Source organism: Lolium rigidum, chromosome 2 (assembly GCF_022539505.1).
Source record: "Lolium rigidum isolate FL_2022 chromosome 2, APGP_CSIRO_Lrig_0.1, whole genome shotgun sequence".
Classification (NCBI taxonomy): Eukaryota; Viridiplantae; Streptophyta; class Magnoliopsida; order Poales; family Poaceae; genus Lolium; species Lolium rigidum.
The window spans coordinates 237,244,812-237,269,047 of NC_061509.1; the positions used below are offsets into that span (position 1 = coordinate 237,244,812).

Below are 24,236 nucleotides of genomic sequence, written 5' to 3' on the forward strand. Positions count from 1 at the left end.
CTAAGGATGTAGTTGTTGATTACATTACGCACCATACTTAATGCAATTGTCCGTTGTTTGCAACTTAATACTTGGAGGGGTTGGGATGATAACTCTGAAGGTGGACTTTTTAGGCATAGATGCGGTTGGATGGCGGTCTATGTACTTTGTCGTAATGCCCAATTAAATCTCACTATACTCATCATGATATGTATGTGCATTGTCATGCTCTCTTTATTTGTCAATTGCCCAACTGTAATTTGTTCACCCAACATGCTGTTCGTCTTATGGGAGAGACACCTCTAGTGAACTGTGGACCCCGGTCCAATTCTCTTTATTGAAATACAATCTACTGCAATACTTGTTCTACTGTTTTCTGCAAACAATCATCTTCCACACAATACGGTTAATCCTTTGTTACGGCAAGCCGGTGAGATTGACAACCTCACTTGTTTCGTTGGGGCAAAGTAGCTTGGTTGTGTTGTGCGGGTTCCACGTTGGCGCCGGAATCTCCGGTGTTGCGCCGCACTACATCCCGCCGCCATCAACCTTCAACGTGCTTCTTGGCTCCTCCTGGTTCGATAAACCTTGGTTTCTTTCCGAGGGAAAACTTGCTGCTGTGCTCATCATACCTTCCTCTTGGGGTTGCCCAACGAACGTGTGAAATACACGCCATCAAGCATATTTTACGGCGCCGTTGCCGGGGAGATCAAGACACGCTGCAAGGGAGTCTCCACTTCTCAATCTCTTTACTTTGTTTTTGTCTTGCTTAGATTTATTTACTACTTTGTTTGCTGCACTAAATCAAAATACAAAAAAATTAGTTGCTAGTTTTACTTTATTTACTGTCTTGCACTCTATATCGAAAACACAAAAAAAATTAGTTTACTTGCATTTACTTTATCTAGTTTGCTTTATTTACTATTTCTAAAATGGCCAACGCTGAAAATACTAAGTTGTGTGACTTCACAACCACAAATAATAATGATTTCTTATGCACACCTATTGCTCCACCTGCTACTACAGCAGAATTCTTTGAAATTAAACCTGCTTTCTTGAATCTTGTCATGAAAGATCAATTTTCTGGAATTAGTTCGATGATGCTTGCTTGCCCATCTTAATAATTTTGTTGAACTATGTGAAATGCAAAAATATAAAGATGTAGATGGTGATATTATTAAACTAAAATTGTTCCCTTTCTCATTAAGAGGAAGAGCTAAAGATTGGTTGCTATCTCCGCCTAAGAATAGTATTGATTCATGGACTAAATGCAAGGATGCTTTTATTGGTAGATATTATCCCCCTGCTAAAATTATATCTTTGAGGAGTAGCATAATGAATTTTAAACAATTAGATACTGAACATGTTGCTCAAGCTTGGGAAAGAATGAAATCTCCGGTTAAAAATTGCCCAACCCATGGACTGACTACTTGGATGATCATCCAAACCTTCTATGCAGGACTAAATTTTTCTTCACGGAATTTATTGGATTCAGCTGCTGGAGGTACCTTTATGTCCATCACTCTTGGTGAAGCAACAAAGCTTCTTGATAATATGATGATCAACTACTCCGAATGGCACACGGAAAGAGCTCCACAAGGTAAGAAGGTAAATTCAGTCGAAGAAACCTCTTCCTTGAGTGATAAGATTGATGCTATTATGTCTATGCTTGTGAATGATAGGACTAATGTTGATCCTAATAATGTTCCGTTAGCTTCATTGGTTGCACAAGAAGAACATGTTGATGTAAACTTCATTAAAAATAATAATTTCAACAACAATGCTTACCGGAACAATTCTAGTAACAACTATAGGCCATATCCTTATAATAATGGCAACGGCTATGGTAATTCTTATGGAAATTCTTACAACAATAATAGGAATTCACCCCTGGACTTGAAGCCATGCTTAAAGAATTTATTAGTACACAAACTGCCTTTAACAAATCTGTTGAGGAAAAACTCAATAAAATTGATATTCTTGTTTCTAAAGTCGATAGTCTTGCTGCTGATGTTGATCTTTTGAAATCAAAAGTTTTTCCTAATGAGAATCATCATAATAAGATTGCTACTACAGCAAATGCTATTCAAGTTAGAATTAATGAGAATATAAGATTAATGGCTGAACTGCGTGCTAGGTGGGATAGAGAAGAAAATGAAAAACTAGCTAAAGAGAAGAATATAGCTAAAGTTTGGACTATTACCACCACTAGTAATGCTAATGCTACACATGTTGCTGCACCTCCTACTCATACTAATAAAAGAATTGGTGTTAGCAATGTTTCCACTTCTAATGCAAACGCGAAAAGCTACTGAAAGCTGCTAAAACGCTGAAACTGCTTCTGTGATAAAGTCTGCTGAAATTTTTTCCAACATTGGGGATGATGATCCCATTGCTTTAGATTATAATGGTTTGAATTTTGATGATTGCCACATCTCTGAAGTTATAAAGTTCTTGCAAAAACTTGCTAAAAGTCCTAATGCTAGTGCTATAAATCTGGCTTTCACGCATTATATTACAAATGCTCTCATAAAAGCTAGAGAAGAGAAACTAGAGCGCGAAGCCTCTATTCCTAAAAAGCTAGAAGATGGTTGGGGGCCCATCATTAAGATGAAGGTTAAAGATTTTGATTGTAATGCTTTATGTGATCTTGGTGCAAGTATTTCTGTTATGCCTGAAGAAAATTTATAATATGCTTGACTTGCCACCGCTGAAAAATTGTTATTTGGATGTTAATCTTGCTGATCATTCTACAAAGAAACCTTTGGGTAAAGTTGATAATGTTCGCATTACCGTTAACAATAATCTTGTTCCCGTTGATTTTGTTGTCTTGGATATTGAATGCAATGCATCTTGTCCAATTATATTGGGAAGACCTTTTCTTCGAACTCGTTGGTGCTATTATTGATATGAGGGAAGGAAATATAAAATATCAATTTCCTCTCAAGAAAGGTATGGAACACTTCCCTAGAAAGAGAATGAAGGTACCTTATGATTCTATTATTAGAACAAATTATGATGTTGATGCTTCATCTCTCGATGTTACTTGATACACACTTTCGCGCCTAGCTGAAAGGCGTTAAAGAAAAGCGCTTATGGGAGACAACCCATGTTTTTTACCTACAGTACTTTGTTTTTATTTTTGTGTCTTGGAAGTTGTTTACTACTGTAGCAACCTCTCCTTATCTTAGTTTTGAGTTTTGTTGTGCCAAGTTAAGCCGTTGATAGAAAAGTAAGTACTAGATTTGGATTACTGCGCAGTTCCAGATTTCTTTGCTGTCACGAATCTGAGCCCACTGCCCTGCAGGAAGCTCAGAAAATTATGCCAATTTACGTGCATGATCCTCAGATATGTACGCAACTTTCATTCAATTTGAGCATTTTCATTTGAGCAAGTCTGGTGCCATTTTAAAATTCGTCAATACGAACTGTTCTGTTTTGACAGATTCTGCCTTTTATTTCGCATTGCCTCTTTCGCTATGTTGGATGAATTTCTTTGATCCACTAATGTCCAGTAGCATTATGCAATGTCCAGAAGTGTTAAGAATGATTGTGTCACCTCTGAATATGTCAATTTATATTGTGCACTAACCCTCTAATGAGTTGTTTCGAGTTTGGTGTGGAGGAAGTTTTCAAGGGTCAAGAGAGGAGTATGATGCAACATGATCAAGGAGAGTGAAAGCTCTAAGCTTGGGGATGCACCCGGTGGTTCACCCCTGCATATATCAAGAAGACTCAAGCGTCTAAGCTTGGGGATGCCCAAGGCATCCCCTTCTTCATCAACAAATTATCAGGTTCCTCCCCTGAAACTACATTTTTATTCGGCCACATCTTATGTGCTTTTTCTTGGAGCGTCGGTTTGTTTTTATTTTTGTTTTGTTTGAATAAAATGGATCCTAGCATTCACCTTATGGGAGAGATACACACTCCGCTGTAGCATATGGACAAATATGTCCTTGGTTTCTACTCATAGTATTCATGGCGAAGTTTCTCCTTCGTTAAATTGTTATATGGTTGGAATTGGAAAATGATACATGTAGTAATTGCTATAATGTCTTGGGTAATGTGATACTTGGCAACTGTTGTGCTCATGTTTAAGCTCTTGCATCATATGCTTTGCACCCATTAATGAAGAAATACATAGAGCATGCTAAAATTTGGTTTGCATAATTGGTTTCTCTAAGGTCTAGATAATTTCTAGTATTGAGTTTGAACAACAAGGAAGACGGTGTAGAGTCTTATAATACTTTCAATATGTCTTTTATGTGAGTTTTGCTGCACCGGTTCATCCTTGTGTTTGTTTCAAATAAGCCTTGCTAGCCTAAACCTTGTATCGAGAGGGAATACTTCTCATGCATCCAAAATACTTGAGCCAACCACTATGCCATTTGTGTCCACCATACCTACCTATACTACATGGTATTTTTCCGCCATTCCAAAGTAAATTGCTTGAGTGCTACCTTTAAAATTCCATCATTCACCTTTGCAATATATAGCTCATGGGACAAATAGCTTAAAAACTATTGTGGTATTGAATATGTAATTATGCACTTTATCTCTTATTAAGTTGCTTGTTGTGCGATAACCATGTTTTGCGGGAACGCCATCAACTCATTGTTGAATTTCATGTGAGTTGCTATGCATGTTCGTCTTGTACTGAAGTAAGGGCGATCTACACTGAGTTGAATGGTTTGAGCATGCATATTGTGAGAGAAGAACATTGGGCCGCTAACTAAAGCCATGTTTCATGGTGGAAGTTTCAGTTTTGGACAAACATCCTCAAATCTCTAATGAGAAAAGAATTAATTGTTGTTGAATGCTTAAAGCATTAAAAGAGGAGTCCATTATCTGTTGTCTATGTTGTCCCGGTATGGATGTCTAAGTTGAGAATAATCAAAAGCGAGAAATCCAAATGCGAGCTTTCTCCTTAGACCTTTGTACAGGCGGCATAGAGGTACCCCTTTGTGAAACTTGGTTAAAGCATATGTATTGCGGTGATAATCCAGGTAGTCCAAGCTAATTAGGACAAGGTGCGAGCACTATTAGTACACTATGCATGAGGCTTGCAACTTATAAGATGTAATTTACATGATGCATATGCTTTATTACTACCGTTGACAAAATTGTTTCACGTTTTCAAAATCAAAGCTCTAGCACAAATATAGCAATCGATGCTTTTCCTCTATGAGGACCATTCTTTTACTTTCAATGTTGAGTCGAGTTCACCTATTTCTCTCCACCTCAAGAAGCAAACACTTGTGTGAACTATGCATTGATTCCTACATACTTGCTTATTGCACTTATTATATTACTCTATGTTGACAATATCCATGAGATATACATGTTACAAGTTGAAAGCAACCGCTGAAACTTAATCTTCTTTTGTGTTGCTTCAATACCTTTACTTTGAATCATTGCTTTATGAGTTAACTCTTATGCAGGAGTTATTGATGCTTGTCTTGAAGTGCTATTCATGAAAAGTCTTTGCTTTATGATTCACTTGTTTACTCATGTCATCACCATTGTTTTGATCGCTGCATTCTCTACATATGCTTTACAAATAGTATGATCAAGTTTATGATGGCATGTCACTCCGGAAATTATCTTTGTTATCGTTTTACCTGCTCGGGACGAGCGAGAACTAAGCTTGGGGATGCTGATACGTCTCCAACGTATCGATAATTTCTTGTGTTCCATGCCACATTATTGATGTTATCTACATGTTTTATGCACACTTTATATCATATTCGTGCATTTTACGGAACTAACCTATTAACAAGATGCCGAAGTGCCGGTTGCTATTTTACTGCTTGTTTTTGGTTTCGAAATCCTAGTAAAGAAATATTCTCGGAATTGGACGAAATAAAAGCCCCGGAGGCCTATTTTCTCACGAAGCTTCCAGAAGTCCGAAGATGAGACGAAGAGGGGCCACGGGGTGGCCAAACCCCTAGGGCGGCGCGGCCCCACCCCGGCCGCGCCGGCCCGTGGTTTGGGCCCCCCGTGCCGCCTCTTGACTTGCCCCTTCCGCCTACAAATAGCCTCCGTGACGAAACCCCCGGTGCCGAGAGCCACGATACGGAAAACATTGCCGAGACGCCGTCGCCGCCGATCCCATCTCGGGGGATCCTCGGAGATCGCCTCCGGCACCTCGCCGGAGAGGGGATTCATCTCCCGGAGGACTCTACGCCGCCATGGTCGCCTCCGGTGTGATGTGTGAGTAGTCTACCCCTGGACTATGGGTCCATAGCAGTAGCTAGATGGTTGTCTTCTCCCCATTGTGCTATCATTGTCGGATCTTGTGAGCTGCCTATCATGATCAAGATCATCTATATGTAATTCTATATGTTGCGTTTGTTGGGATCCGATGAATAGAGAATACTTGTTATGTTGATTATCAAAGTTATACATGTGTTGTTTATGATCTTGCATGCTCTCCGTTATTAGTAGATGCTCCGGCCAAGTAGATGCTTTTAACTCCAAGAGGGAGTACTTATGCTCGATAGTGGGTTCATGCCCGCATTGACACCAGGACGAGTGACGAAAAGTTCTAAGGTTGTGTTGTGCTTGTTGCCACTAGGGATAAAACATTGATGCTATGTCTAAGGATGTAGTTGTTGATTACATTACGCACCATACTTAATGCAATTGTACTGTTGTTTGCAACTTAATACTGGAGGGGTTCGGATGATAACTCGAAGGTGGACTTTTTAGGCATAGATGCGGTTGGATGGCGGTCTATGTACTTTGTCGTAATGCCCAATTAAATCTCACTATACTCATCATGATATGTATGTGCATTGTCATGCTCTCTTTATTTGTCAATTGCCCAAGCTGTAATTTGTTCACCCAACATGCTCGTTCGTCTTATGGGAGAGACACCTCTAGTGAACTGTGGACCCCGGTCCAATTCTCTTTCTCGAAATACAATCTACTGCAATACTTGTTCTACTCGTTTTCTGCAAACAATCATCTTCCACACAATACGGTTAATCCTTTGTTACAGCAAGCCGGTGAGATTGACAACCTCAGCTGTTTCGTTGGGGCAAAGTAGCTTGGTTGTGTTGTGCGGGTTCCACGTTGGCGCCGGAATCTCCGGTGTTGCGCCGCACTACATCCCGCCGCCATCAACCTTCAACGTGCTTCTTGGCTCCTCCTGGTTCGATAAACCTTGGTTTCTTTCTGAGGGAAAACTTGCTGCTGTGCTCATCATACCTTCCTCTTGGGGTTGCCCAACGAACGTGTGAAATACACGCCATCATCCTTCACTTTGTCATTTTTGTATAACTGCCTCATGTGATAGTTGTGCTTCTTCACACTGCAAGTCAAAGATGCTGGCCATAAATTGTCGGCATACACCTTTCCTTTGAATTTCTTCCCAAAATTTGCAGCAAGGTGACGCATGCATTCCCTATGCTCTACTCCAGGGAACACATTGTCCACGGCTACTTCTAAACCCTTGCAAGCATCTGTATGAATTACCAACCCATTGGGATGTGCAATAGCCCGGCGCAGATTCCGCAAAAACCAAGTCCAGCTCTCCTCGGACTACTGCCTCTATCACGCCATAAGCAATCGGAAATACAAAATTGTGTCCATCAACTGCACAAGCTGCTACTAACTGTCCTTTAAACCTCCCCGTGAGAAAAGTAGCATCAATAGCCAAATAGGGCACTGCAGCCCTTCCAAAAAACCCCGGCGACAAGCCTCAAAGCAGAACAAAAACCCTTCTAAAGCACTCTTTGGTCATTGTCATTCCCCTCAACGTGTACTCCACGGTGTGGTGATCAATATCTACAATACTACACGGGCTGATCTTCTCCACTTCACCCTTAAATGAATACAACAGTTTAAAACTTTCCCGCCAATTACCATAAATAGAATCCATAGCATGTTGTTTTCCATTGAAAACCCTCATGTATGGTACCTCTATCTTGAACTTTTCTTTGAGCTTCTTCTGCAACTCCTTTGTACCCACTTGATGGTCTTCTGTCACCCACCGTTTTACTTCTTCAGCCACCCATCTTGACTTGGCTCTACTGATTGTTTCCTTCCTCAGGGTTGATTCCAGGCATGTGTGCCTAAAAGGGTTCACTTTGACTTGAACATTCGTGCTATTTCGCATTTTAGACGCGTGCATCCTCCATGGACAATCTTCGGTCGGACGAGTGCACTCGTAACGTACTCTGTCGCTCTTGTCAACTTCAAATGTACGCTCCGCCCGGATGCGGTATGTCACAAGTGCATTTCTACACTCACTCATGGATGCAAAGATGGTACCTTCTTCCATCCGAGAGTTTGCGGGGTCCCATTCAATAGCTGGAAGGTCTTCGTCCTCAACCTCCTCATCATCAATCACAAAAGCCTCATTGTCACACTCATCTCGGTTTTCAGCCCGACATGGCCGTCGTAAATTCTCGCACAACATCAGAATATAGCCTCTCTTCATCATCGATGTATTCAGGCTCCACTTCTCTTGGGACCCTACTGCCGGTGCCCATGTTTGACGAGCCACCACGTCGCCGTGCACTAACTGAAGCTCCCCTAACTGAACTGTTCTGGCTAGAGCTGCCATTACGATGACATGAATCTGTCCGAGAAGTTCCAACTGCCGGCACAACCACATCATTTTGCAGCCTCACATGAAATTGCTCTTTCTCCTTATGCTTAGCAAACATGGTAGCGAGCTCTTCATCATTACTAACTTTCACCCAATCAATTCCCCCATCGTAGTATTTGAATTCCACTTCATCATGCATACCCCAAGGATATGGGCCGCAAATTACCTCGCCAAATTGTCTAAAATTCCAATTACAATCCATTGGCAACCGATAATCAAACCCTCCTTGGAATTTCTTTTGATCCTTTGCATCCACAATGAATCGCTCCCTTCTAATGTTCACCAAGAAAGCAAACCGCAATTCCATCCTAATCAACCAAAAACAGAGAGGCAATGAGCACACCAAAAGCAAAATCAAACGCAATGAGCACTCCATGTCAAATCGACTATTGCACTACACAAGAAAGCTCAATAGGAACAAGGCTTACCCCTCGGGAACCCAGTCGTGGACGCGGCGGGTCTCCAGCCCCACGCCTGCCTCGCCAAGGTCGTCGCCGCCACTAGCCATTGCGTCGAGCAGGTGGAGGGCGCGAGTGGCGGAACGAGCGACTACGTCGCAAGGGGGTGGGGGCGGAGCAGGTGCTCCCGGAGGCGGTGGAGAAGGTGTCCACGCGGGACGGCCGCGCGGCGGCGCGGTGGTGGTGTCGCAGGTCGTGGCGGCGCAGGTGGTGGCGTCGCAGGTCGTGGCGGCGCAGGTGGTGCCGGCGGGGGCGCGAATCGGTGTGTTGCCGTGTGGCGGGAGCGAGGGGTAGTTCGGTCTTCACCTATTTGTCATTGCGCGGTCCTACCTGTAAGATCTGGCCCCACTTTCGATAACGGCAAGAGACGGAAACGTTTGAAGCCTGACCGTTTGGCCTCGACAGAGCAGCTGCGCCAGAAGCGGTGGCAAAACTGAGCATCATTCTGCTCTAGTGGCAAAACTGAGTGTTGCGCGGGCTGTAGTGGCAAACCAATAATTAACCCTTGTTTTATAGTAGTATTCTACTGAAAATCCTCATGTGCTCTATATACTAATTCTGTTGCCGCATGGAACCGACGTGTCAGGAAGCAGTGGTTCTGATGGTTCGTCGAAGACAACCGACGTATGGCGTCACCAGTGACGGTACTTTTTTTTTTTTTGCGAATCACCAGTGACGGTACTGGAGGAACTGCAAAAGGAAAATGGTGTACAACGAAAAATAGCAGCCAGTGACAAGAGGAGATTCATGTGAGTATGTGACGGGTTGACAGTTTTCTTGGTAAAAAAATGTCCGGGGAGAGCCTGTCCAAGTAAAATATATTTGGACATTTTGTCCAAACAGAAAGAGTACGAAAACCTGAAAAGAAAGCGCGCGAAAGAGACCACCTGTCCAGTACTCCAGTGCAGCTTTTCACTAGGTTAATTGTAATCTCTTGACCTGAACCTGCTGCGAGTGACATGATGCAATAGCCGTACGAAACAAGTTATACGACGTGTTGGAGCTAGAAAGCATTGGCAAAGACTTCTTTTCTTTAGTAATACTATTTCAAATACTGTACTCCCTCCGTCCATAAATACATAAATAAGTGGACGTGCAGGATTTTCAAGATAAATTAGTAAAAGAAAAGAAAATTTGCATTGGAAAGATGTAATCAACATCTCTCTTCTCTTTAATTATTTTATCTCCAGTAGGCTTAGTGCATGTACAAAATTAAGATAACATGTGTTGAATGTTATTGGGTTTGATTTCCGTACGATGAGAGAGAAACAACTTTTGCTAATTTAAAATGCATTGAGAACATAGAAGTACACTCTTTCATAGACAAATATTTTAGCTAGATGTCCACTTATTTGTTGACGGAGGAAGTAGTATTTATTGCCGTGGACTTGACAGGTCGTGTTTGGTTCTCAGAGCCCACTGATTCCGTGGTTACGCTCGAACCCGAGTAGAACCGGAGTGTACATTGCTAGCATAGAGCGGTATTCCCATTAAAATCCTGAATCTGCTGCCACCGACCTGGTTTTCCCAACGATGAACGTGTCTGGAAAGTTCCTTACGTTTTGACTCTGCAGACTACTTCGCGCACAAGAACCAACTTTTCACCGGACAAGATTGCACGGCGACCCAGCTCTTTGATCTCTTACAATCACGTGCTAGCAGGCAGTACAATCATTCGCAAAAAAAAAAAAAAAAAAAAAAAAAAAAAGGTAGTACAATCATGCAAACCAAGGCAGACTACCGTAGACAAATCAACTCTGCAGGAACACATAAGCTCTCCGAGAAACAACCTCCATCTAAGCACCCAGCATGCGTCAGAAATCAGAACTCAGAAGTAGAAGTAGAGATCAAGCAAACGCATCTAATCAATCAACTGCAAAGATGTTTAGCTAGATTCGCACAACTCACGGCGAAGTAACAACTAAGTACCTGTAAGTACAAATCTGATGACAATAGTTCGTACTCACACTAATTACATGCCAATGGAGCCATTGTTGGTCAAACACTTAACCAAACGAAATTCACCCTATACATCCAGACCGAGGGAGTACCACGGAAGCACGGAGTACCTTTCTCAGACCGTTAATGTGAGCAATTGGCTGCCCAAACAGCCAAACCTACTGTACACACCAGCGTGATCTCATGGCAAAACTTTGGCATGATCGAGTCAATTCTGCTACGAGCGGCTTCCATGTGGCTGGAGGTTTGGTGTTACAAACAACACCAGTCCTGAAAATATCATAACTACAAACAAAATTAGTTCTGATAAGGCGCCCCAATCAGTGACAAATATCAAAATAGCCACAAAAACAACAATATTGTTTTACCTGTTTCTAGATGGGGCTTCAGCCCAACTTGTCCATGTTACATCCCCACCGAGTAATTTCATGGCCAAGCAAAAGAGGAATGTCCAGTATAATAACATGTGAGTGATAATTCATAAGTTACTCAGAAAAACAAAGAATAGTCTGCAATGGATCAGTAAAATCTGTCAGATATGGTTTTCAACAAAGAAAGAGAAAAGAATAATTACGTCACCAAAGCCACATACTTCAGATATACTGCCGAAGGAGCGTAGTTGATGAATTTTTCAGCCTGCAGCTCATTCCTAGATGCACGTCACCAAACGTGTACCTAAATTTAAAGTGACTGGAAAATGTCATTGTTGCCGATAATGAATAAGAGTATAACTGGCAAACAAGGACAAAGTGATCAAAGACCTGTATTCACAGAATTCTGGAAAACCACACCGAGCTTTTGCGTAGTCCCAGTGGCAATCTTCGTTTCTTAACGGACCTCGGAAAGCTGTTTGACTACTGTTAAAGAACTTGAAAATTGAAACTGAACTCAGTATTGCAAGAGGTGAAACTGAAGCAGACCTTTTGTCACAAATTTTGATTTCGAATAAGGGTGCATGTCATGCCACACTTCAAGCCATAACTCACGCATAACTACCGGCATCCTAACAATATTCCTGTGATTTGCTGTTCAAATAAGAAAACTTTTGTCATCTTACAAAAAGAAAACCTCAGTATTAGTGTTTCATAGCAAAAAGAAAAGGTCGCTTGGTGAGGACGGTCGTGTGTGTGTGTCCCTCCTCTCTGGAGGTTGAGGTTGTACCCCTGATGCCTTCCTGTTCAATGAAAAGAAATGCAGATTCTTTTGCCTTTTCTCGGAAAAAAATGTGGGATTTATTTTTGTGTCTGATAGAGGATTGGATGCAAGTTCTGGAAATATGATAACACCATACTCACATGAAGATACTCCTGACTCTAGTACAAACATGTATGCACAACACAAGCATGAAACTTCTGAAGGAGTCCCTCATAGTGAAACATAATAGCAGGTACAAGGAGAAGTACTATAACCAAATTGTAAGTAAATTAGGGAAAGAAAACCCAGTTTTGCACCTTTGTCAAGCTCCCAGACTGCTGTTCTCCATCCTGGGATACTTTCAGCATCTTCATAGTAGGTTATGTACTTCACATGTGGAGCCCTTGTCATGTTTGGAAATAGATCCTGACCATGATAATGCTCAGCATTCATGCTTGTCTGTAAATCAGATCCATCATGTTCTGCCTGCAAAAGGAACAGGAATGGCACATTAACATTTTGATACACCATAAGAAAATAGTCACCACATTTTGATTAGCCTAAACAAGGATATTACAGCCAGGCATTCATTTTGCACGTTGAGAATAATACCAGTAGGGAGAAAGTAGAATACCTGTGGAGCTCTTGTTATGTTCACTTTTGGCCCAAGCCATTGCTTGCACAATGAGAGGGAGTTGTAGGATACCTACCATGAAACATATTTAATTGATAATTGAGAGAAATTTTGTTAGTTCGACCAGAAGAGATTGAATTTGGGTGGGAAAAGCATTTGGTAATACATACCGTTCCATCTCCACTGGAATTGTTTGGCTTTCCGGAAACAGAATGACCTGATCTGGTAAGGAAAAATAATATTAGAAGAGGCCCAGATAAATACTTTTGAAGACCAAAAATTGAAGTCTTGGAGTGTCTACAGTTTAAAAAAACTCGGAGTAACAGTGAATAAGTGACACCAAAGTACTAATTACTAAAGCAGGGTAACTTGCTATGAACCTGTCCTAAAACTACTAGTTTCTTTACAGATGAACCATTGCATGTAATCTTTGTCTCCAGTATATGCCCCCAGCGTTTCATGAGTACAAACACGGAATAGATGTCAGAAAAATAAGCAAACTAACATATAGTGAAATCCCCAGAAGTATCTCAAAGTAACAATAATATCATCAACGGTACGACTATTGACAGAAACAAAACCTATAGAAGGACCCATTTGGACCTTCTAGATGAAAAAAGTCAAGTTGCAGTCAAATAAACACTCCTCTATGGAAACCCGTTCACAGAAGCAGCCATGCAGGCAGAAACACAGTAGGTACTTGGCTTAGATGAGCACTGAACTTTTGAAATTAAGATCATTGATACCTGCCTTGACAGTAGGGACTGTTCAAACTCATAAATCACATCTGTTACTATCCAGTTATCTGGATATGGTTTGCCACTTGGTGCAAAAAAATATCCTACCTGCTTCATAAAAAAAACCATGAGTGACAAGTGACAGTTTTTATAACTAAAGAAGAATCCATGATTATACCTCAGTCTTAGAATCAATGCCGTATATGCAGAATACATTCTTTATTGGCGGTCTCTCCCAGGGAGTGAGAGGATTGAGAACTGGGTCACCTTGGTAGTACCTGAGATCAACAGGGATAAAAATACGAGTTCTTATATACTACTTTTGATTAAAAGCTAGACTTTGTTTGGTGGTTCACTAGTTAGTGTGCACTGTGCACCATACTTATATCAATCAATCTATCCAAAAAGTTGTATCTCAAGCCTGCACATCTTTTTTTTCAAGACACTGGTCAATTACGATGTAGAAGCACTGCAGAAAACATAACTAAAACTTACTTCTCCAGCTGATGAAGAAGGGCTTTGCTCTGTGGGTCGTAATCCAGAATAGTTTTGAACAAAGTACCATCTGAAACTTCTCTGGCAGAAAATGTCAAGAGTGTTGGCTTTCCACACTCCATGTTGGATGTTATGTCCTCTGTTAGGTCCATAATGGATGGATACGCATCCGCACCTGTAAGGGAGAAACAGAAAAGACAAAAAGCAGTGCAGCTGCTTAGTGAAAAGAACTTATTATCTGCAAGAACAGAAGTGATTTCACAAAGAACCTCGAACTGTAGGAACCTCGATACTGACGAGGGTTGTGGGCCATCCAGAGTAGTCTGAAGTATACTCCATCTCATCGCATTGTTGTCTGTGAGGATAACCTCCCTTTCCCTCAAAAAAATTCTTCCAGTATATATTATCAGCTTTGCAGTATTTTGAGAATGGCAAGAGCCATAAAGAAGCAGCAAATGAATTAAACATCAACCGGGCTGTCCCCTGAAACCAATATAGAATTTTAGATGCATAAAAGTGGTAATTGGGATCACAATTAGAAGCCCATAAATCAAAAGATAGAGCAGAAGAACAAGGAAATATATTTCTACATTCTGGGTGATATTTGAAGACATAATTTTCACATGGAAAACCTTATATTCAAGACTAACCATGTTGCAAAAAAAACTCCTCCCATTGATGTTTTTTATAGGACGATTTGACTTTAAGGTTTGCCCGAAACCGTGACAGGTTGGTAGGTAATGAATAAAATTTGTCCATTAATTCCTCTTGCGACATACTGTTAGACTTCAACATCATGGTTACATGAAAGTATTTTTCAACAAATATCTAATGGTAAGATAGTTGTGTCACTAATTCTAAAGGGATTGTTTTTTTTTTTTTGCGAATAATTCTAAAGGGATTGTTGTGCCATTCATTTTATATAATATTATGGCAATAGAATAAGATTCACTGAAACTAACCTCAGTGACTGGAAGACCAGATGTTGTCCCAGAGAGAGTAGCTCTAATTGATTCAGTAGATCCGAGAAGAGGAGCACCTGAAAGTACGAAAAAACAGGAAGCATGAGGAAAAGAAAGTTGGTGATGAATTAAAGATTTCTGGTTGACTTACCAACTGCAAAGTACGCATGTATATGTTTGTCAAGCCATTGGATGTAGTGCTTTGGAGCAATTTCTAGTTTCAACCATTCCAAGAAGTACCGAAATACGTTGTTTCCCATGGAATGAGCAAAAACTAAAGATGGCCCTCCTCGAAGTTTCAATGCAATTTCAAAAGTTAATCTGCATATGAAAGAACCTGTGAGCATCAAACACCAAGCTCTCTCCACATATAACACTATCAAAAATTGTAGAGCTATACTCAAACATATGTGCTTACATAAAACTAATAATTCTTTTACAACTTAATGGGAATATGAGAACTGAAAATTGGCATACAAAATCTTATCACTTAGGAATGAAATCTTTTAAAGATAACCAGAATTGTATTATTCTTGTCAGTTACTACTGCAAACAAATATTCCTCTATTCATGAATTTATGACATTTGGGACATCTATCCGACATGCAACCTTAAACATTACTTATGTGCGTAAGGTAGTACGAAAAATTCAAATTGTATACTATTATATATCTTCCATGACTGTTGCATTTTAACCTGAACAATCTAAGCATTTTTATATATCAACCACCAAAGTCAATGAAGTTTGTCAGCAGGCTTAAACATCATATATTTCTAAAAGAGGGTAGCCCGTCAGACATCAGGTATGCTCAGCACTTATGGGCATGAGAAGACAATTAACTAAGCATCCTACGTTGTATATAACTTAAAAGTATTCTTGTTCATTGTTGCCTGGTGAGCTGGGATGTGCAAGGTCGTTGACAGTGTACAATTACATGACTGTCACTTAGCCATGTACATTTAAAACACCAAACAGAATAAGAAACTGGACTGAGTGAGAGAATTGGTATCTCTATGAGAAGATGAGTTAAGTATTACGAACTTCAATTTATGAAAGTACAGATCCCTCTCCTCAAGCATCGACGGGGGTAGCCTCCAATCGTACGGAACAGCGATGATAGCATTAGCTTCAATACCAAACTCTACACACCATTTGACCCATTCTTTCCATATTGAAGAAAGAGGACCTGAAACATTGTCAATAAGACCGCATTAGTACATGCAAAAATCGATCATTGCTCTGTTTCTTTTTTCCACGAAGAAATGAATGGATGGTTTGACAATATACTAACAAACATGATAAATGCAAATTTGGGCATTTCTTTTATTCTTCTTTTTTAGGAATAACATGCGCAGTAGATAACTTAGGAAAATGTGTAACGTTCGAGCCTATATAGGCTTAGGCCTGCCCCACTGTGAACGAACCACACAATCATGACATCCTGGTTAGGCCTTTTTTCCTCACTTCATGCAAAAGGGTTAACTGGACGTTGAAAACTTCAAATGCATTTGACACTTGGGCATAACTTCCTCTTGACTAACAAGGTGGAACTAAACCCAATCATCTTGCCATACATGGGCTTAAGTTGGGCATCTGTTTTGTTCAGCTTGGGTCTCACACCATGGAATGTCAACGAAAGTAAATCTAATATGTTATCCGAGGAACAAATGTACATGGATTTAGATTAAAAACTTGTCCGAAGGAACTTTATCATCTGATCTTCATTGCATCGGACAAGAGCAGTTACACCCATGGATGGTCATGTTTTTCTCCGTTGCATTAAATTAACATAAGTATTCTGAGTGATGAAATCAATGTTATTATGCAATGAAAGCTTACAGCAGAATAAAGAATGTGATCTGTTCCTCACTAGTGACTACAACTGGGCATCCCAGTGATCACAATGTCACTGGATGCCATATTTGTTCATGTTTTCGTCTTTTTAGCTCAAACTTGTAAAATGAGGTGCCAAAGATAATAAGAGGGACCATGTGCTACGTAATACGGAAACAATTACTATAAATAACTAATGTATTTCACCTGTTATATAACCAGGGTCCAACTCTGTAATTGCAGAAAGACCACTATCCGGCCTTGACTTGCATTCTGGATGGTCCGTCTGGTTATAGGGGTCAAGCAGCATGCATTTAAGCCAGCAATTTAGAGCAGAGAAAAGCTGCACCATATTGAACATACCAAATTAGACATATTAAATTGATAAAATACTCAGGGGAGCAATCTACCAAGTACACAATCATATATGTGTAGCAAAATAGCATGTAGCCATCTACAGAGTACACTATCTCTTCTGAACACGTTAGACATAATTTGGCCGAACAAGGACTTGTCTTTTGATTATGACTAGCCGCACATGCCTGTTTATTGTGGAATTAGGTGGTACAATTTTCTAAACTAAACATGCCAACTCGTTGTGCCTTTTCAATTTTGTGAGTTGAGGGTGAATACCCAAGCAGTTGGTGAATTGGTTAATGCAGAACTACTAGTCACGGTGTTACGAAATTAACCACAGATAAATTAGTAGATATGATTTTCTCAGAAATTACAGCAGAGTTCCTCCTATGCATTACTGACGCCACACAGGAATCAGTGGAACGGTTCAAAACCGTTACCTACTTCACTACGCTGACAAACCTGAAAGCTAATTTTGGAAAGCATGTTCCGGGCTAACAACAAACAACTTTATGCCAACAAAAAGCTGTTCCTGAGTCGAAGTGGCAAAAGAAAGTACTCAAACCAGCATAGATTTTTTGATTTGCTTCTAGTCTATCGACCAACCGGGAGACCAAACACGCACACAATAATAATCCCTAGGCAACAAAAAAAATAGCTAAAACTAGCACAGCAGTCGGATATTTCGGGAGAGCTGGTAAGGTACACGGATCTCGACCTTGGTGGAGTCGAGCCAGACGGGGTCGAGGGGGTTGAAGTCGAAGGGCGAATAGGGGCAGTCGAGCACCGACCACGCCCGCAGCTGCGTCGACGCGAATCCCGGGATTATTATCCCCGATAGCTTCCGGTAGTCGAACTCCGCCTCGGCTTCCCCTACTCCGGCGGCCACGCCCACGGCTGCCGCGGCCGCGGTCGCCGCCACGATAGCCATCGCGCAGGCGAGCCGGCCAGATCGGAGCCGCCATCGAGGCATTTCGAGGTGATTTGGTTGTTCCAGTCACAGATTGGTCGACTGGAGCGCGATAGGTACCAGGAGCGCTCTAGGCGTTTCGGAAGGGCAGTGGGGACTAGGAGTGGGGCAATCTGGGCCATCATTTTTGAAGACGACGGCTGTGATCTATTTCTATCATCATTCTATTCTCATGTAGTGCATATTAATTTTGGTCAAAGTTAAAATTATGAGAAATCACCAAATGTATGAAAGATATCAACATTATAAAATCAAATATGGATTACATGTAATATAAATATGTATTTTATGATAGCCTGTCCAAAATATGTTGCACATAAAGTTTGGTCAAAGTCAAACTTCGTAAAATTTTATCATCTATATTGATAAAAATATAACCATATACAATAAAAGAATAATATTTTTAGAATTTTCATGATACATATTATCATATTGTATGCATTTATCATAGTATATCTTTCTATTATTATCTATATTTTGTCAAAGTTTGCACAGTTTAACTTGCATTTAAAATTATGCGCAACATAAAACCTTTTTCTTTGAATCTCAGGAAGGCTTTCTCGGGGAGAAAGCTGGGGGAATGAGAGAGTATGTTTGTTAGTTGGTGCAAAAAAAAGGGCGTTTTAATTTTCCCTGGCCATAATGGCGTAAACGCTCTCATTTCCCCCCTCCCCCTCTCTCGCTCTGCTACTATAGTTGAGAGTTCTTTCTCTCTTGCCCAGTCGCTCCGATGTCCTCTGCGCCGGATAGCCGGCCGGAGCAAGGCATGAGAAGGCGCCGGAGTAGATAGTTGTAGTGTTAGGTTTAGAGTTTGGTCCTATATGGCGTATGGCGTCTATGCCGGGAGGGAGGCGGCAGATCGCCACACCATCCTCTTCCGCTGCGTTACGGTGCTCTGGTGATCGGAGCCGGTGCTACGGCGACGGAAGAAGGTGCAGATCTCCATAAATAAGACTGATTCGGCTGGATTTGGTGGTCAAGATCGGAGCTGCAAGCTTCTCTCCCTGATTCGTCATGGTGGCGTGATTGGGGAGGAGATGCTGCTCTTGGTCGGCTGCCCACTGGATCCGCAATAGGGGAGCGTCATAGCTTCTCACCGGAGGTTCCCTACGGCGCCACTATCATCGTTCTACATGGCTGAAAGGCGGCCCCTCCAACCTCGAGTGATGGTGTCCGGCCGTCGCTTCCAGGTCTTCAACAACCTCCAGGCGTTACTACCACTGTGGAGGCCCTCTGGTTGCGTCGTAGTTGGCTCCCACCTCCATGCCCCAAGTGGTCTTGTCCCCGCCGACGTGCAGGTTGACTACGGCGAGCCCTGCTGTGGTGGAGAAGGAGCTGGACTTGATTGCTTTTCCTGTCACTTTTTAAGGTCTTTTATGCAAATTGTAAGGGTCCGCTTGTATTTTTCAATTTTATTTCGACCATTTCTGTATATTGTACCTCCACCGCTTTGACTGGTTTGAAGCTGTAGGTCCTTCGGGACCTCCCCTGTTCAAAAAAAAAATCATGGCCTTCTCTTCTCCCTATGCTTTGAGAATCGTCTCTCCTCCCCTTTTGGAGATAATCATAGGGTAAGATGTACATGCGTTCATGATGGTAAGTTTATGTACGTATTTGCAAGCATTTACATAAGTAATTTATCTTAAAAAATCATTAGACACACGGAATGACCGAAAAGTAACATAAAACCTTTTTTAGATGATGAAAAAACTGAAACCACATTTCGTTGAGAGGATCTGCGGTTCTTGTTCCTATCAGCAAAAAATATTTCCTGCCAGGCAGGCAAATTGCGAAAACTCTAGAAAAAGGCCGACCTCTGAGAAGGGAAGAGACTTTCTCCGCGCGCGACACGTAGTTGAACGTGGGTCGCGGAATTTGCCGGTGGACTTCCTCCGCGCTCGACACGTGTTGCTTTCTGGTGATTTTGCGAACCGTCCACTTCTCGTAACGGGTCCGCTTCTCACTTAACGGGTTTACAGGGACCCGTTTCGCGTCTGCCTTTATCTCCGTTTTTTCCCTTATTCTTCTGTCGTCTGGTTCCTTCGGCTGGTCGTCTCGTCGGCGGCGCTGCTATTTTCCCTTCTCCACCGTTGCTGTCGAGAACCTCTCGCAACTCATCGTCGGCGGACGTTTTTCCTGCTCCAGTGGTAAGCGCTGTCGCGTTTTTGTGCCTGCTTAGGGCTTCTAAGATCTTGGTTTTTCCCTTTGATTCGATTAGATCGAATCAGTATTTTCCCTTTGTATTTCCGGGCTGTGAGTTTTCTGGGGAATTAATGGGAGGGAGGTAGCACTTTCAAATGGAAAATATGCGGAAGGCGGATGCAGATGCATTTTCTCTCAGTAAAGTCGTTCTTTTTTCATCGATTTCTTCCGCCTCTTCTTGGTTATACACTTTCTGAGTAACACCAGTTAGGGTTTGCCTTTGTCGGAGTAGCCGTATAATTCCACATTTCGTGGTTACATGCATCTGGATGAGCTGCTGGAGTTTCACTATTTAGGGTTTCTTGGTCTTTTTTCTTGTCGATTTACCCGCTCTGGATTAGCCGCTGAGTTTCCCGTGTCGTGTTGACATGCGAGATTCGACAACTCTGGTGGTTCTTGTGGTTTCTATCTGTGTATTCTGTTGTACTGTTTGGTCTAGTTTTATCACACATCGTACCTGAACTGTTTCTAGGGTTTGTCCAGTGGTTGTTCATAAGATAGTTTTGTACTTCTGTCCACCCGTTTCTTCTGGTACTTGCTTGTCCTTTGTGTCTTGTACTTGTTCGTGTTTGACCTTGGTACTCGTGTGACAATTTGTTATGTACTTGCGTAGCTTAGTCTATCGTACTTGTGCACGTATATCTCTTGTACTTGTGCACGTATATCTGTTGTACTTGTGCACCTATATCTCTTGTACTTGTGCACGTATATCTGTTGTACTTGTGCACGTATATCTGTTGTACTTGTGCACCTATATCTCTTGTACTTGTGCACGTATATCTGTTGTACTTGTGCACGTATATCTCTTGTACTTGTGCACCTATATCTCTTGTAATTGTGCATCTATATCTCTTGTACTTGTGCACCTATTTGTTGTAGAGTTTAGCGGCAGCAAAGGTGCTTGTTACGTTACACGTCTTCGCCGAGTGCATGCGTGTAAATTATGTTGCTTTCTTTTGGTTTCCTTGTTTGGTTGTTGATGTATTTGCGCCAAAGGCGCGTATCGTTTTAGACGTGTAGTGAAGATATGCAATTGCGACGACAAAGGTGGTTTACTGTTGTAATCTTTTTTTGTTGTCCTGTTTTTTCTAGTTTCGAAAGTGATAAGCTGCACACATTGTACACTGAACTAATTTTAGTGTTCTCCAGTGCTTATTGAGGTTGGAAAAGATGGCAGATCCAGGTTTTCACTCTCGTTCTGGTATTCCTGACCATCTTCGTGAAGCAGTCGATCGTCACATCTCAGATATGTTTCCTGGTGAAATGCATAATGATGTAAGGTTTTTTATTATGTCTTTTTGATTTTTAATTATTGTGTTATTGTAAATTGCATTCTTAATTGTATTTTTTATTTACAGTTACGTTCTAAGCTGAAAGAAATGTGGAAGACTATCTTCATTTCGTCGATGATAAGAACGGGACGTGGTCTTGCTGATCGGATGCGTGATATGGTTTCTCTTTTGTCAATTGAGTTGAAGAAGCAGCCATGTGCTTGCAAGAGAAAGGAGCACTGAAACTGAAAATGTTGTTGGAGGTAGTTACGTGGCACAGAAGGGTGATGGCAATGCAGACACTGATTCTGATTATTGTCTTGAGGATTGTTGTCTTGAGCGTTCGGGGCCATGTACATGCAAGGGAAAGGAGCCTCAAAGCTGAAAATGTTGTTGGAGGTAGTTACGTGGCTCGGGAGTATGATTCCTATGCGGACGGCGATTCGATGATTGTCTTGAGCTTAAGGAGCTATGCGGGGAGGAGGAAGTCCCTGTAACTGCTTTGCATAGAATGTTGTTTGTTGATGTACTTGAGGCTCCTAGGAATTACATTGAAGGGTAACCATTGGAATTCAATTTTCCATCTATTTTTCATCTATTTTTGTATATACGGATGTTTATTCTTGTTGTTTTTAACAATTGCAGTTCCGAGAAAATACTTGAAGTTGGTGGTAAGTCCGTCAATTGGCATAGTTTCTACCTTGCTATGAAGGGTGGTGGTTTCATGGATCCTTCGTTATGGATGTTTTTCTTAAGTGCGTTGATGATGGTCTTGATTTCTTATTTATTCTGAGCTCTTTGGCGGTACGTCATGTGTATATGTTTTAGATTTATTTATTTTTTAACTAAATGTTTTTAGCATTTAGTTTTTTAAACATCTTCTTGTTGTTTTTTCCAGCATATTCTTGATGTGGATGAGGCTGACCCTATTCATCTTGCTTGCAAGCTTTGGTGAACATGATCTGAAGTACTATAGTTTGGATAGGGAAGAGGCATGTTTGTCATGTTTTGTTTGGCGCTTATATTTTTTCTACTACAAGTATCGTGGATGCTTTCTTATTTCTCGTGTGATTGTTTAATTTCAAACAGGTCTACATTACTTGTTGCGATTACGGCCATTGGTGGGTTATCTTTGTCGACTTCCATTTCAGGAAATTTAGAGTGTCTAGCTCGTTGGAGTTGATTGAAGCTCGGATGGCTTCTACTCAAAGAATTGTATGGTTTTCGTTGTAATCTAGCTAATTAAATAATTATTTACACATGACAACAATAACTTTTATTTTTATTCTTTCGAGTGCAAATCATTTAAGAAACTTTACGAGTTATCTTCATGGTGTCGAGAGATTAAATATCTCATCGTTCAAGATAAAAGTTTGTAGCACCCCTTCTTGTTCGGAGTAATCATCTTTCCTTAATGTGAACTATGATTTTATTTTGTTTTACTTGTGTTTGGATTTAATTGTTTCTTTCTTTTTGACCATTAGGACAAGCGCGAGGCGTGACTGTGGTATCTATGCAATGAGGTTTATTTGGATATTCAAGGCTAATTTTTACCCAGATGTATTCAAGGTAGGTAATGTGTTGTGTACAAAGTTTTATTCAATAGTATTTAACGCAGTTTTTAGTACTTGTTCGTCTGTATAAATAGTACATGTCAATGGTTGTTTTTAGTACTTGTGCATCTTTTTGTCTAGTCGTTGTGTACTTTTTCGTTTGGAGCTTGTGCATTCTTGTTGAAGATCATTAACCATTGTGTTGTTTCGTGTTTTTCAGGTTGACATCGAAAGTTTTCGACAGTTCTTCGCCGGAATGATGCTCACTTATGATTCTCCTGATTATTTGGCAAGTTTCGTTCGCGAACAGATTGAAGAATTCGAAAGTAAGAAGCTGTTTTACAATGGTTATCCTTTTTTCGTCCAGTGAAGTCAATGAAGTGAACTTGATTGTACAAAATAAGGAAATGAAGTACATAATAACATTACATATTCATTCCATTGTACGTATCATATATTCTAAATATTCATGTGGCTTCCTCCTTGAGTGATTCCTACTTTTGTTGCTCTCCTTTTGATATCCTTTGTTCATCGTCGACGTACGCAAATAAATATATTTTAAATTTATGTTAATTTGTAGGGAAAAGCAGATTATTTGCATCGAGTAGGTTTTCATCACTGACAAAGAAACTTCATGGGCACACTTACCTTGTTATTGTGTTTTTGTACCAAATACTAGATATTCCAAGTCGCATCTTATTCTTCCGTTGTGGTAGTACATACAGTAAGTGTTTCCTGGTTGTGTTGTTCTCTCTGTTGTGTTACTATCGTTATTTGTGTGTCATGTTGCTTGATTGATTCAGTGCTTGTATTGCTTGTATATCTTTCTGTGATGCTTGCTTGCCTGCTGCTTTGCTTCTTGTGCTGTCTTCTTGCTGTCTTGCCTCTGCTGCAATTTTTGCTTTCAGTTCTCCACATCCTGTTTTGTTGTGACCTGATTTCTTGCGGTATCCGCATTTTATTTGTCTAGTTTTCTGTCTTTTTCTGAACACTGGCATCATTCTGTCCCCTCTTTTTGTTCCTCTTCGTCGGACATTGGTGGGTCACGCAATGTTTCGTTGCTACTGTTTCTTC

At 41.0% G+C, this 24,236-nt stretch overlaps 1 protein-coding gene across 4 annotated transcripts; it reads right to left on the bottom strand.

Moving 5' to 3' along the window:
• Positions 1 to 10,889: 10,889 nt before the first annotated feature.
• On the bottom strand, positions 10,890 to 18,139 carry LOC124693152 (phospholipid--sterol O-acyltransferase-like). Of its 4 annotated transcripts, none has more exons than XM_047226610.1 (17): positions 17,885 to 18,139; positions 17,017 to 17,152; positions 16,018 to 16,162; positions 15,127 to 15,296; positions 14,976 to 15,052; positions 14,283 to 14,496; positions 14,014 to 14,188; positions 13,697 to 13,796; positions 13,532 to 13,626; positions 12,952 to 13,003; positions 12,782 to 12,853; positions 12,465 to 12,633; positions 11,934 to 12,038; positions 11,775 to 11,859; positions 11,606 to 11,688; positions 11,382 to 11,522; positions 10,890 to 11,283 (listed from the first exon to the last, which is right to left on the bottom strand). In XM_047226610.1, the coding sequence occupies exons 1-15, from the start codon at positions 18,137 to 18,139 to the stop codon at positions 11,607 to 11,609; spliced, it is 1,932 nt and encodes a 643-aa protein (XP_047082566.1). In that variant the 3' UTR covers positions 10,890 to 11,283; positions 11,382 to 11,522; position 11,606. The 4 variants fall into 4 exon arrangements, with proteins under 4 accessions (XP_047082566.1, XP_047082567.1, XP_047082568.1 ...); XM_047226611.1 differs by having other exon boundaries at positions 10,890 to 11,298; XM_047226612.1 differs by lacking the exons at positions 10,890 to 11,283; positions 11,382 to 11,522; positions 11,606 to 11,688; positions 11,934 to 12,038 and having other exon boundaries at positions 11,774 to 11,881; positions 17,885 to 17,992.
• Positions 18,140 to 24,236: the final 6,097 nt, after the last annotated feature.